The sequence below is a fragment of the Ranitomeya variabilis genome, chromosome 5 (genome assembly GCF_051348905.1).
Source record: "Ranitomeya variabilis isolate aRanVar5 chromosome 5, aRanVar5.hap1, whole genome shotgun sequence".
NCBI classification, from domain to species: domain Eukaryota; kingdom Metazoa; phylum Chordata; class Amphibia; order Anura; family Dendrobatidae; genus Ranitomeya; species Ranitomeya variabilis.
The window spans coordinates 91,484,000-91,498,752 of record NC_135236.1 but is presented as its reverse complement, the minus strand read 5'-3'; the positions used below and the strand labels follow the sequence as shown (position 1 = coordinate 91,498,752).

At 43.5% G+C, this 14,753-nt stretch overlaps 1 protein-coding gene across 2 annotated transcripts in view; it reads left to right on the top strand.

Moving 5' to 3' along the window:
- Positions 1-14,753, top strand: part of PROM2 (prominin 2) — a 141,739-nt gene that overhangs the window by 53,154 nt on the left and 73,832 nt on the right. For both annotated transcript variants that reach the window (XM_077262949.1, XM_077262951.1), the window contains exon 4: positions 10,259-10,379. In XM_077262949.1, the coding sequence (XP_077119064.1) occupies positions 10,259-10,379 (121 nt within the window). The remainder of the gene's footprint in view (positions 1-10,258; positions 10,380-14,753) is intronic.

Below are 14,753 nucleotides of genomic sequence, written 5' to 3'. Positions count from 1 at the left end.
AAAATGTATCACTCATCCCAAGGATAGATGACTCAAAAATGAATAATGGCTGAGGGTTTGACTGCTAATACACCCACTAATCGAGTAATTGAGAGAATGGGGGCCTAAAGTCCCCCATGTGAATGGAGCAGTAGTGAGCTTAGTTGTCCGCCATTCCTACACTCACTACATGCTCACTACCCCTCCATTCACACAGGAGACCTTTGTTCCCATGATTGGCGGGGTTTCCAATGGTTGGACACCCAGTGAGCATACATTTATCACCCTGTGGATAGATTATATATATCCCCCTGTAGGGTAGGGTAGCCCCACTAGACATCAGGAACCAGTTAAAGCCTTATCACTCTTCAGTCAGCCCTGTCTCCGGCTGATCCTCTTTGCAGATCTATTACCACCGGGCTATTGATGTCTCTTCACATCCGATGTTTTATTAATGCATTGTCTCTGTAGTCTCTTTTCATACATAACAACAAACTAACAACATTGGCCACGTGTCAAAACGAGGCCTTTATTGAGTTAGTGCTACTCGTGGACATTGTCTCAGCATCTCATCTTCTCATGTCCTGTAAATCTACCCAGCATTAACTATTCAGCTTCACGTGTAACCATTGTCCTAGTAGGTCCTGACCTAACCATCTACAAAGAAGCGTCATAAATAATTATTAGTCCATCCGTTTAGGTGTGTGTCATGGTATCTATTGGTGCATATAATGACTGTTCTCACTTACATGCCGCACATTCCTGCTGACCTTGCTCACTTTATAGTAATAGACTCTATTTAACAAATGTTCTGAGAAAAAAAGCCACCAATGTAAAGGTCTAAGGCTAAGTTCACACAAACATAAAATATCATCCAATATTTATCCAGAAAAGACAGACGTTTTTTCCATCTGAATTTTCGTCTTTATGTAATCCTGACGGCATCCATTTTTATTCATCAGTAGTTATTAAAATTTACAAGACCAAATACAGTTTAGTATAATACCTTTATGTTATACTGTTGATTCATATGGCATCCAATTTTTTTGGCGTACCCATAGGCTTGAATAGGAAAATATCTTCCAGAATACAGAAGTCATATATAGTCATAATAATAATAAATGAAGGTTATTATTATTATTTTTATTATATTGATTGTGAGCACTCCCTGTACTTAATCATTGGCTCTGCACCTCTGCAGTGACACTGCAGGAAGCCATCCATGCTCATTGTTAGTGTGTGCACTTATTACTGGCTCTTGTCTGCGGTACAGTACCGAGTGGCGGCCTCAGACAGACGCCAGTGATGAGTGCACACTGACACTGTAGCAGCCCAGCCGCACACTACTCATACAGCTTCAGTGTACTCTCCTCGCAGGCTCCTGTCTGTGGCTACAGATTGGTGTGGTACTGCAGAAAAAAATCAGCAGTGAAAGCACACAGTGTCGCCTAGCACAGCTGGGCTCCTGCGGTGTCAGTGTGCTCTCTCATCACTGGATGCTGTCTGAGGCAGCCACTGAATACTGCACTGCAGACATGAGCAAATAATGAAGGCACGTTCAGACACTCAGCATAGTCGGGCTCCTGTAGTGTCAGTGTGCTCTTTTCGCTAGCTCCTGTCTGTGGATGCAGCTTGGTACTGTACCGCAGACAGAAGCCAAAGAGGAAAGTGCGCACTGACACTGAGCATGGCTGGGCTCCAACAGAGTTTCTGATTACATTTAGGCAGCACTCACTTCACAGCTGTCACTTAAGATGTAACAGTGGTCTGTATTCAATTTGAGGGGGCATATCAGTGCTTCGAGCCATTGGCCACGCCATGGGCACACTGAGACCCCCACGTTTACATATGAAATAATTTTTTAGTGGCAAATAAACCACTAAATTTTATATCACAGGTGTGATTTTGATAGGGATAAGTCCATTATATACCTATAGATGTGGTGTAATCAGTATTTTTGGTGTGACAGACTCCTCTTAACAGATTAACAGCCATGCAGATATGATAAGCTTGTATGCAGAAAGCTTTCTTGGCATGCGCACTAAGTAGACATGATCATGGCTTTTATTGTGTTATACATAGCCTGGTGTTGTGAATTCTGCTTTTGGGTTCCCTCCCGTGGTAGTAGGTGGTAATGCAGTTGTCCCTGGGTTGCAGTCCTGGTCAGGTGTGTCTGCTGATTGCAGTTCTGACTGGGGTATTTAGGTGTGCAGGATTCATTAGTCCTTGCCAGTTGTCACTTGTTGTTGGGAGGTGTTGGACCTCTGCCTGGTTCCTCCTGCCTTTCTGCCAAATCAGCAAAGATAAGTGTCTGTTTTTTTTTCCTGTGGCACACATGCTGTGTGCTTCACAATTCAATGCTATTCTTTGTGTTTTCTTGTCCAGCTTAGATTGTGTCAGTATTTTTTCAGTCTTGTTGGATTCTCTGGAGTGGCAGATATACATTCCATGTCTTTAGTAAGATTGCGGAAATATGTGGTGCCTGTTGTTCCCTCTGTTGATCCTCCGGCCCCTGTTTTGGTTGATGGGGAGTTGGAGTATGTGGTTGAGAAGATTTTGGATTCTCGTTTTTCGAGGCGGAGGCTGTTATGATCCTAGTGGCTGAGGATCACAAAACGGACTAGCTAAGTTTATGAACATAGACACGAGCTCTAGGGAGGTGGTAACTGGACTGACCGCAAACCTGATCCTAACCAACACACTAAAGGTAGCCGGTAAACGTGCCTAAAATCCTGGACGTCTCGACGCAGCCTGAGAAACTATCTACTCCTGGAGGGTAAGTAAGACCTCACTTGCCTCAAGAGAAATCACCCCAAAGATATAGGAAGCCCCCAACAAATCATAACGGTGAGGTAAGGGGAAAACACAAACGTAGAAATGAAAACAGATACAGCAAATGAGGCCCGCTAATACTAGATAGCAGAAGACAGATAGGGAACTGTGCGGTCAGTAAAAAACCCTATGCAAAATATCCACGCTGAGAATACAAGAACCCCCACACCAACTAACGGTGTGAGGGGAGAAACTCAGCCCCCTAGAGCTACCAGCAAGCAAGGAAATCACATATTAGCAAGCTGGACAAGAAACAAAAATAAACCAAGAAACATATGACCACTGATGGTCAAAAAAATGAACCAAGCAAAACTTAGCTTCTCTTGAAGAGACTGATAACGAAGGACTGCAGGAGAGCTCCAAAATAGCACTGAAGACATTGACAGCAGGCAACAACTGAGAGTCCAGGTGAACTAAATAGGAAACCAGCTAACAGATAACGAGACAGCTGATCAAGCCTCAGACCTGCAGAATGACACAAAGAGCCACCAGAGGGAGCCCAAAGACAGCACTCACACAGTACCAGTTGTGACCACAAGAGGGAGCCCAAAAACAGAGTTCACAACAGTACCCCCCCCTTGAGGAGGGGTCACCGAACCCTCATCAAAACCCCCAGGGCGATTAGGATGAGCCACATGGAAGGCATGAACCAAATCGGCCGCATGAACATCAGAGGCGACAACCCAGGAATTATCCTCCTGACCATAGCCCTTCCACTTAACCAAATACTGAAGCCTCCGTCTAGAAATACGAGAATCCAAGATCTTCTCCACCACGTACTCCAATTCGCCCTCAACCAGCACCGGGGCAGGGGGTTCAACAGAAGGAATCACAGGCACCACATACCTCCGCAACAAAGACCTATGGAACACGTTATGAATGGCAAACGACGCTGGGAGGTCCAAACGAAATGACACCGGGTTAAGGATTTCCAAAATCTTATAAGGACCGATGAAGCGAGGCTTGAATTTAGGAGAGGAAACCTTCATAGGAACATACCGAGAAGACAGCCATACCAAATCCCCAACAAGAAGTCGGGGACCCACACCGCGACGGCGGTTGGCAAAGTGCTGAGCCTTCTCCTGTGACAACTTCAAATTGTCCACCACATGGTTCCAAATCTGTTGCAACCTATCCACCACAGAATCCACCCCAGGACAGTCAGAAGGCTCAACCTGACCCGAGGAAAAACGAGGATGAAAACCAGAATTGCAGAAAAAAGGTGAAACCAAAGTAGCAGAACTAGCCCGATTATTAAGGGCAAACTCGGCCAATGGCAAAAAAGTCACCCAATCATCCTGATCAGCAGAAACAAAACATCTTAAATAAGTTTCCAAGGTCTGATTAGTTCGCTCGGTTTGGCCATTCGTCTGAGGATGGAAGGCCGACGAAAAAGACAAATCAATGCCCATCTTAGCACAAAAGATCCGCCAAAATCTGGACACAAACTGGGATCCTCTGTCAGACACAATATTTTCAGGGATGCCGTGCAAGCGAACCACATTCTGAAAAAATAGAGGAACCAAATCGGAGGAGGAAGGCAACTTAGGCAAGGGCACCAAATGGACCATTTTGGAAAAACGATCACACACCACCCAGATGACAGACATTCTCTGAGAGACTGGAAGATCCGAAATAAAATCCATGGAAATGTGCGTCCAAGGCCTCTTCGGGAGAGGCAAAGGCAAAAGCAAACCGCTGGCATGAGAACAGCAAGGCTTAGCCCGAGCACAAATCCCACAGGACTGCACAGAGGAACGCACATCCCGCGACAAGGAAGGCCACCAGAAGGACCTAGCCACCAAATCTCTGGTACCAAAATTCCCAGGATGGCCTGCCAACACCGAAGAATGAACCTCGGAAATAACTCTGCTGGTCCATCTATCTGGGACAAACAGTCTCTCTGGTGGGCAACGGTCAGGTCTATCCGCCTGAAATTTCTGCAGCACTCGTCGCAAATCTGGGGAAATGGCAGACAAAATCACTCCCTCTCTGAGGATACCAGCCGGCTCTGAAACTCCCGGAGAGTCAGGCACAAAACTCCTAGAAAGAGCATCAGCCTTCACGTTCTTTGAACCAGGCAGGTACGAGACCACGGAATCGAAACGGGAGAAAAACAACGACCAACGAGCCTGTCTAGGATTCAGCCGCTTGGCAGACTCGAGATAAATCAGATTTTTGTGATCAGTTAAGACCACTACACGATGCTTAGCTCCCTCGAGCCAATGTCGCCACTCCTCAAATGCCCACTTCATAGCCAACAACTCTCGATTACCAACATCATAATTCCGCTCGGCAGGCGAAAACTTTCTTGAAAAGAAAGCACAAGGCTTCATCACAGAGCAATCAGAGCTTCTCTGCGACAAAACAGCCCCTGCTCCAATCTCAGAAGCATCAACCTCGACCTGAAAAGGAAGAGAGACATCAGGCTGACACAAAACTGGAGCCAAAGAAAACCGGCCCTTCAGCTCCCGAAAGGCTTCCACGGCTGCAGGAGACCAATTAGTCACATCAGAACCCTTCTTGGTCAAATCCGTCAAGGGTTTAACCACGCCAGAAAAATTAGCAATGAAGCGATGGTAAAAATTAGCAAAACCCAAGAACTTCTGAAGACTCTTAACAGATGTAGGCTGAGTCCAGTCATGAATAGCCTGGACCTTGACTGGGTCCATCTCAATAGTAGAAGGAGAAAAAATAAAACCCAAAAAGGAAACCTTCTGTACTCCGAAGAGACATTTTGAGCCCTTCACAAATAAGGCATTAGCACGCAGGACCTGAAATACCATCCTGACCTGCTTCACATGGGACTCCCAGTCCTCAGAAAAGACCAAAATGTCATCCAGATACGCAATCATAAATTTATCCAGATATTCTCGGAAGATGTCATGCATGAAGGACTGGAACACAGAAGGAGCATTAGAGAGTCCAAAAGGCATCACCAAGTACTCAAAATGGCCTTCGGGCGTATTAAATGCTGTTTTCCATTTATCCCCCTGCTTAATGCGCACAAGGTTATACGCACCACGAAGATCTATCTTGGTGAACCAACTGGACCCCTTAATCTGAGCAAACAGATCAGACAACAATGGCAAAGGATACTGAAATTTGACCGTGATTTTATTTAGAAGACGATAATCTATACAAGGTCTCAGAGAACCATCCTTCTTGGCCACAAAAAAGAATCCTGCACCAAGAGGGGAGGAGGACGGGCGAATATGTCCCTTCTCTAAAGACTCCTTTATATAGCTCCGCATTGCGGCATGTTCTGGTACAGACAAATTAAAAAGTCGTCCCTTAGGGAACTTACTACCAGGAATCAAATTTATAGCACAATCACAATCCCTGTGAGGAGGCAGGGCACCGGATCTGGGCTCATCAAATACATCCTGGTAGTCCGACAAAAACTCAGGGACCTCAGAAGGAGTGGAAGAAGCAATTGATACCAAAGGAGCATCGCCATGAATCCCCTGGCAACCCCAACTTGACACAGACATAGCTTTCCAATCCAGAACTGGATTATGGGCCTGCAGCCATGGCAGACCCAACACGACAACATCATGCAAATTATGCAGCACAAGAAAGCGAATCACCTCCTGATGCACAGGAGTCATGCACATGGTCACTTGAGTCCAATATTGAGGCTTATTCTCAGCCAATGGTGTAGCATCAATTCCCCTCAGTGGAATAGGGAATTCCAAAGGCTCCAGGACAAAACCACAGCGCCTGGCAAACGACAAATCCATCAGATTCAGGGCAGCACCTGAATCCACAAAAGCCACAACTGAGTAGGATGACAAAGAACAAATTAAAGTAACAGACAAAATGAATTTAGGCTGTATAGTACCAATGGTGACAGGTTTAGCGATTTTTTTAACGCGCTTAGAGCATGCTGAGATAACATGAGTTGAATCACCACAGTAAAAGCACAACCCATTTTGACGTCTATGATTTTGCCGCTCAATTCTGGTCAGAACTCGGTCACATTGCATAGACTCAGGTCTCTGTTCAGAAAACACCGCCAGATGGTGCGCAGATTTGCGCTCCCGCAAACGCCGATCAATCTGAATGGCCAAAGCCATTGAGTCATTCAGACTTGCAGGCGTGGGCAACCCCACCATAAGATTCTTAATGGCTTCAGAAAGACCTTCTCTGAAATTTGCAGCCAGGGCACACTCATTCCATTGAGTAAGCACCGACCATTTCCGAAATTTTTGACAATACACCTCAGCTTCATCCTGGCCCTGAGAAAGAGCCAGCAAGGCCTTTTCTGCCTGGTTCTCAAGATTAGGTTCCTCATAAAGCAGTCCAAGCGCCAGAAAAAACGCATCCACATTCAGCAATGCAGGATCTCCTGGCACCAGAGAGAAAGCCCAATCTTGAGGGTCGCCACGTAACAAGGAGATAACAATTTTAACTTGCTGAGCGGAATCACCAGAGGAACGAGGTCTCAAAGATAGAAATAATTTACAATTATTCTTAAAATTCAGAAACCTAGATCTATCTCCAGAAAACAACTCAGGAATAGGTATTTTAGGCTCTGACATAGGGCTATGAACAACAAAATCCTGAATGCTTTGCACCCTTGCAGCAAGATGATCCACACTAGAAGTCAGACTCTGAATATCCATGTCTGCAGCTGAACACAAAACCACCCAGAGATTAAGGGGATGAGAGAAGCTGGACAGACTGCAGCAAAGATAGAGAGAAAAAAAAAAATTGTACTCAGGGCTTCTCTTATCCCACTTCTGCGATGCATTAAACACTTTTCGGCCTGCTGTACTGTTATGATCCTAGTGGCTGAGGATCAAAAAACGGACTAGCTAAGTTTATGAACATAGACACGAGCTCTAGGGAGGTGGTAACTGGACTGACCGCAAACCTGATCCTAACCAACACACTAAAGGTAGCCGGTGAACGTGCCTAAAATCCTGGACGTCTCGACGCAGCCTGAGAAACTATCTACTCCTGGAGGGTAAGTAAGACCTCACTTGCCTCAAGAGAAATCACCCCAAAGATATAGGAAGCCCCCAACAAATCATAACGGTGAGGTAAGGGGAAAACACAAACGTAGAAATGAAAACAGATACAGCAAATGAGGCCCACTAATACTAGATAGCAGAAGACAGATAGGGAACTGTGCGGTCAGTAAAAAACCCTATGCAAAATATCCACGCTGAGAATACAAGAACCCCCACACCAACTAACGGTGTGAGGGGAGAAACTCAGCCCCCTAGAGCTACCAGCAAGCAAGGAAATCACATATTAGCAAGCTGGACAAGAAACAAAAATAAACCAAGAAACATATGACCACTGATGGTCAAAAAAATGAACCAAGCAAAACTTAGCTTCTCTTGAAGAGACTGATAACGAAGGACTGCAGGAGAGCTCCAAAATAGCACTGAAGACATTGACAGCAGGCAACAACTGAGAGTCCAGGTGAACTAAATAGGAAACCAGCTAACAGATAACGAGACAGCTGATCAAGCCTCAGACCTGCAGAATGACACAAAGAGCCACCAGAGGGAGCCCAAAGACAGCACTCACACAGTACCAGTTGTGACCACAAGAGGGAGCCCAAAAACAGAGTTCACAACAGGAGGCTTCAGTACCTTGTCAAATGGAAGGGTTATGGCCAGGAGGATAATTCTTGGGTTTTTGCTTCTGATGTCCATGCTGCTGATCTGGTCCGTGCCTTTCATCTGGCTCGTCCTGATCGGCCTGGGGGCGCTGGTGAGGGTTCGGTGACCCCTCTTCAAGGGGAGGGTACTGTTGTGAATTCTGCTTTTGGCTTCCCTCCCGTGGTAGTAGGTGGTAATGCAGTTGTCCCTGGGTTGCAGTCCTGGTCAGGTGTGTCTGCTGATTGCAGTTCTGACTGGGGTATTTAGGTGTGCAGGATTCATTAGTCCTTGCCAGTTGTCAATTGTTGTTGGGAGGTGTAGGACCTCTGCCTGGTTCCTCCTGCCTTTCTGCCAAATCAGCAAATATAAGTGTCTGGGTTTTTTTTCCTGTGGCACACATGCTGTGTGCTTCACAATTCAATGCTATTCTTTGTGTTTTCTTGTCCAGCTTAGATTGTGTCAGTATTTTCTCAGTCTTGTTGGATTCTCTGGAGTGGCAGATATACATTCCATGTCTTTAGTTAGATTGTGGAACTTTTTGTATTATCTGTTGTGGATATTTTTGGAAGGGTTTTAATACTGACCGCCTAGTAATCTGTCCTATACTTTCCTATTTAGCTAGAGTGGCCTCTTTTGCTAAATCCTGTTTTCTACCTGCGTGTGTCTATTCTTCTCCTACTCACAGTCATTATTCGTGGGGGGCTGCCTATCCTTTGGGGGTCTGCTCTGAGGCAAGATAGCATTCCTATTTCCATCTATAGGGGTATTTAGTCCTCTGGCTGTGTCGAGGTGTCTAGGGTTTGTTAGGCACACCCCACGGCTACTTCTAGTTGCGGTGTTAGTTCAGGATTTGCGGTCAGTACAGGTTCCACCGACTCCAGAGAAAGTTTTCATGCGGCTCCAAGGTCACCAGATCATAACAGCCTGGGCCTAATGCAAAGTTTATAACAGTGCCCACCACTTATGTGAAAGAGAGTTTTTTGTTAAAGGGCACCTGTCACTAACAGTAGGTAGCAGAGGTAGTGCAGGATAGTTTTTTCTGTTTACTAGTATTGAGCGAATATACTCGTTACTCGAGATTTGTTGAGCATGCTCAGGGGTCCTCCTAGTATTTTTTAGTGCTCGGAGATTTTGTTTTTCTTGCCGCAGCTGAATGATTTACATCTATTAGCCAGCTTGATTACATGTGGGGATTCCCTAGCAACCAGGCAACCCCCACATGTACTTATGCTGGCTACTAGCTGTAAATAATTCAGCTGCGGCAAGAAAAACGAAATCTCCGAGCATTAAAAAATACTCGTAGGACCCCCGAGCGTGCTAGGGAAATCTCGAGTAACGAGTATATTCGCTTATCACTACTATTTACTTCTCCCCAATTGGAATTTTATCACATTTTTTTCAGAATGCTATAAGGAAAAATAAATGATATAGTTCAAAACTAAAACTCGTTCCTCAAGAAAACAGCTCCTCGTACAGCTATGTTGACGGAAAAATAAAAGGTTATGACACTGGGCAGAAGGGTATACAAAAACTAAATATGCCAGGTTACAATACCGACCCATCCTAGGCACATGAGAGGCACTGTTGCACCGATGTACGGTATCAATGGTTCCAGAATATCTCTGAGCTTGTATCTACGAATTGTATGTTGAGCTTCTTGACAATATGAGAGTAAACTAAAGTGTTGGTATTATCTGCCTTAAGTATGTGGGCATTCATGAGTTCTTAGGTGTTTGTGCTTTGCTTACAAGTCATACAGTTTAATGATTGGTACAATCAATGGTGTAATGTAATAAAATAGTGAAACTCTGTCTTTTCCTCTTTCCCAGTGCAGGAATAGTTTGTACTTTCTACTTGAATCAGAAGACGCATAAAGAGGTTGGCATCGGAGTGGAGGACTTGCCCAGGGTCTTGCAGAACTTTCGGTCTTCTGTGAGCAGCATACCACAGGTACGGGAGACAGAAGTATCTGTAAAGTTGAAATTTATATGGAGTATCCACCATTTACTACCAAGAGTTTATTCTGAATGTATCAAAGTTGCAGGTACCTTATAACCTTCAGGAGATAAATGTGACTTTATTGGCATAGTGTCCTCCTACCTGGAGCGCAAAAACTCCAATCAAGTCACATAAATATTGGGTTTAAATTCACAGGTGACACTTTAGTCAGAATGAAAATCATTCTTCAAGTTCCTGTGTGGCCGTGGCTTACTGTGTCATTGCAGCAGTTTCAATTTTTTCAATTTTTTGCCCTGTTTGGACTTAATCTTAACCTTTTTGTCAAACATTTTAAAATAACACCAACCATAAAAAATGCCCAAAAATTTTTTAAAAAATCCCACCAGTCCCTTACTTAACGCTCTCCCTTTTTATCCTGTCTTATTTTCTTATTGTCTCATATCACAATGTAAACTGAAAAATACATAAAGAATCTTTTCTGAATGTCTCAAGAGCTCCGCCTCCTCAAGGCTCCTCCTCCTCTTTCTCCTCCTACTTCTCCTCCTCCTCATGCTCCTGTGTCTGGCTGTAAGACAACTGACAGCAGCAGAAAACTCCCATGTCCTATCTAAAGTAGGACAAAATATTACTATAAAGAACACTTCCTTGGATAAGAGGTCGGCATTGATTAGCCGGAAATTCACCGTTTGGTCTCTAAAGAATTTCTACAAGACGTAATGTTTCAGGATTATGCAGAAAATTTAGCAAAGCGACAAAAGTTTAATTTCCTGATTTAGTGTTTTATTGAAGGGATTATTATTATCCCTTTAGGAATAACACCGCACCACTGATGACATTATCTACACATATGCGCTATTTTCCATTAAGCTGGGCTTTATATACTTTAACCAACTCTTCATTGTCTTCAATGAGTCTTCTCTTCAATGGATTAATTCAAGGAGCGGTTGCACTCATGAGGCCTTTAACCCGTAACTTTATCTGCTTCTGTCTGATGAGATCAAAAAGCAAGGATTATGAAGGACCCGGCTGACTGACATGTATTTCTGGATGTCAGTGCATAATTAATGTTACAAGGAAACAAAGTCTTAGCGCTAAATTGCATCTTTTTTTTTTACCCTAAAACCACCCTGTAATATTTATTTAATGGAGAAAAGATTTAAAACACATTAAATCTCATATCAGAGCAGTGTAAGTTGGGGACATTGCTCCAGATCCGAGAACAAGCTTTACACGCTCCATTGATAATAGAGTGTGACAGCTGGAGTCTCACGGGAAAAAGGTAAGAGATCAAAACGGGGACTATCTGAAAAAAAGTAGAAGTAGAAGGAGAAGGAGGTCAGTGCCGTGTTACAGTAAGACGGAGTGCACAGTCAATGTGAAGCATGCCTATGGACCACATCGATCCTGAGGGTTGACCATCGGCCACAGCAGCGACAGCACTACAACCCTTCCATCCCCACAGTTTACTGTGCCCTCTATCCCTCAAGTATAACCTCAAGACCAGTGTGACTTTGAGGGTGTAAATGTCCTAGAAGACAGAGAAAGTCTTAATGTATGGGACAATAAATGCAATGGTGCAGATTTTATTGGTTATGAGAGGGATTATGTAATGAACTAATCTAAAAACTAAAATAACATTTTATTCTATTTCATTCTGCAAAAGGTAGTAAAACATAAAAAAAATAGTTTGGTACTGACAATTGAAACCACTCAAAGAATAAATTATTTTTTTATTTATACATTACCCCACCTCCATTGTATTTTTGTACCTTAGAACAGTATCATTAATCCTTTCCCATCATAGGACGTAATAGTACATCCTATGCTTGTTTAATTCTCTCATTGTGGCATTTAAAAGGAATCTACAACAAGGTTTTTACTATGTAATCTGAAGACAGCATAAGGTAGGAGATGAGACACAGATTTTAGGGATGTGTCACTTATTAGGCTCTGTGTTGTTGTTTCCATATAATTAACCCCTTTACCCCCAAGGGTGGTTTGCACGTTAATGACCAGGCCAATTTTTACAATTCTGACCACTGTCCCTTTATGAGGTTATAACTCTGGAACACTTCAATGGATCCTGGTGATTCTGACACTGTTTTCTCGTGACATATTGTACTTCATGATAGTTGTAACATTTCTTTGATATTACCTGCGTTTATTTGTGAAAAAAATGGAAATTTGGCGAAAATTTTGAAAATTTCGCAATTTTCCAACTTTAAATTTTTATGCAATTAAATCACAGAGATATATCACACAAAATACTTAATAAGTAACATTTCCCACATGTCTACTTTACATCAGCACAATTTTGGAACCAAAATTGTTTTTTGTTAGGGAGTTATAAGGGTTAAAAGTTGACCAGCAATTTCTCATTTTTACAACACCATTTTTTTTTAGGGTCCACATCTCATTTGAAGTCATTTCGAGGGGTCTATATGATAGAAAATAACCAAGTGTGACACCATTCTAAAAACTGCACTTCTCAAGGTGCTCAAAACCACATTCAAGAAGTTTATTAACCCTTCAGGTGTTTCACAGGAATTTTTGGAATGTTTAAATAAAAATGAACATTTAACTTTTTTTCACAAAAAATTTACTTCAGCTCCAATTTGTTTTATTTTACCAAGGGTAACAGGAGAAAATTGACCAAAAAAGTTGTTGTACAATTTGTCCTGAGTACGCGGATGCCCCATATGTGGGGGTAAACCACTGTTTGGGCGCATGGCAGAGCTCGGAAGCGAAGGAGCGCCATTTGACTTTTCAATGCAAAATTGACAGGAATTGAGATGGGACGCCATGTTGCGTTTGGAGAGCCACTGATGTGCCTAAACATTGAAACCCCCCACAAGTGACACCATTTTGGAAAGTAGACCCCCTAAGGAACTTATCTAGATGTGTTGTGAGCACTTTGACCCATTAAATGATTCGCAGAAGTTTATAACGCAGAGCCGTAAAAATAAAAAATAATATTTTTTCACAAAAATGATCTTTTCGCCCCAATTTTTTATTTTCCCAAGGGTAAGAGAAGAAATTGGACCCCAAAAGTTGTTGTACAATTTGTCCTGAGTACGCTGATACCCCATATGTGGGGGTAAACCACTGTTTGGGCGCATGGGAGAGCTTGGAAGGGAAGGAGCGCCGTTTGACTTTTCAATGCAAAATTAACAGGAATTGAGATGGGACGCCATGTTTCGTTTGGAGAGCCACTGATGTGCCTAAACATTGAAACCCCCCACAAGTGACACCATTTTGGAAAGTAGACCCCATAAGGAACTCATCTAGATGTGTTGTGAGAGCTTTGAACCCCCAAGTGTTTCACTACAGTTTATAACGCAGAGCCGTGAAAATAAAAATTCTTTTTTTTTCCACAAAAATTATTTTTTAGCCCCCAGTTTTGTATTTTTTCAAGGGCAACAGTTGAAATTAGACCCCAAAAGTTATTGTCCAATTTGTCCTGAGTACGCTGATACCCCATATGTGGGGGGGAACCACCGTTTGAGCGCATAGCAGAGCTCGGAAAGGAAGCAGCGTCATTTGGAATGCAGACTTACATGGATTGGTCTGCAGGCATCACATTGCGTTTGCAGAGCCCCTAATGTACCTAAACAGTAGAAACCCCCCACAAGTGACCCCATATTGGAAACTAGACCCCCCAAGGAACTTATCTAGATGTGTTGTGAGAACTTTGAACCCCCAAGTGTTTCACTACAGTTTATAACGCAGAGCCGTGAAAATAAAAAGTCTTTTTTTCTCCACAAAAATTATTATTTAGCCCCCAGTTTTGTATTTTCCCAAGGGTAACAGGAGAAATTGGACCCCAAAAGTTGTTGTCCAATGTGTCCTGAGTACGCTGATACCCCATATGTTGGGGTAAATCCCTGTTTGGGCGCACGGGAGAGCTCGGAAGGGAAGGAGCACTGTTTTACTTTTTCAACGCAGAATTGGCTGGAATTGAGATCGGACGCCATGTCGCGTTTGGAGAGCCCCTGATGTGCCTAAACAGTGGAAACCCCCCAATTATAACTTAAACCATAATCCAAACACATCCCTAACCCTAATCCCAACGGTAACCCTAACCACACCCCTAATCCTGACACACCCCTAAACCTAATACCAACCCTATTCCCAACGTAAATGTAATCCAAACCCTAACTTTAGCCCCAACCCTAACCCTAACTTTAGCCCCAACCCTAACTGTAGCCTTAACCCTAGCCCCAACCCTAACCCTATCCCTAGCCCTAACCCTTGCCCTAACCCTAACCCTTGCCCTAACCCTAGCCCTAACCCTAACCCTAGCCCTAACCCTAGCCCTAACCCTAACCCTAATGGGAAAATGGAAATAAATACATTTTTTTAATT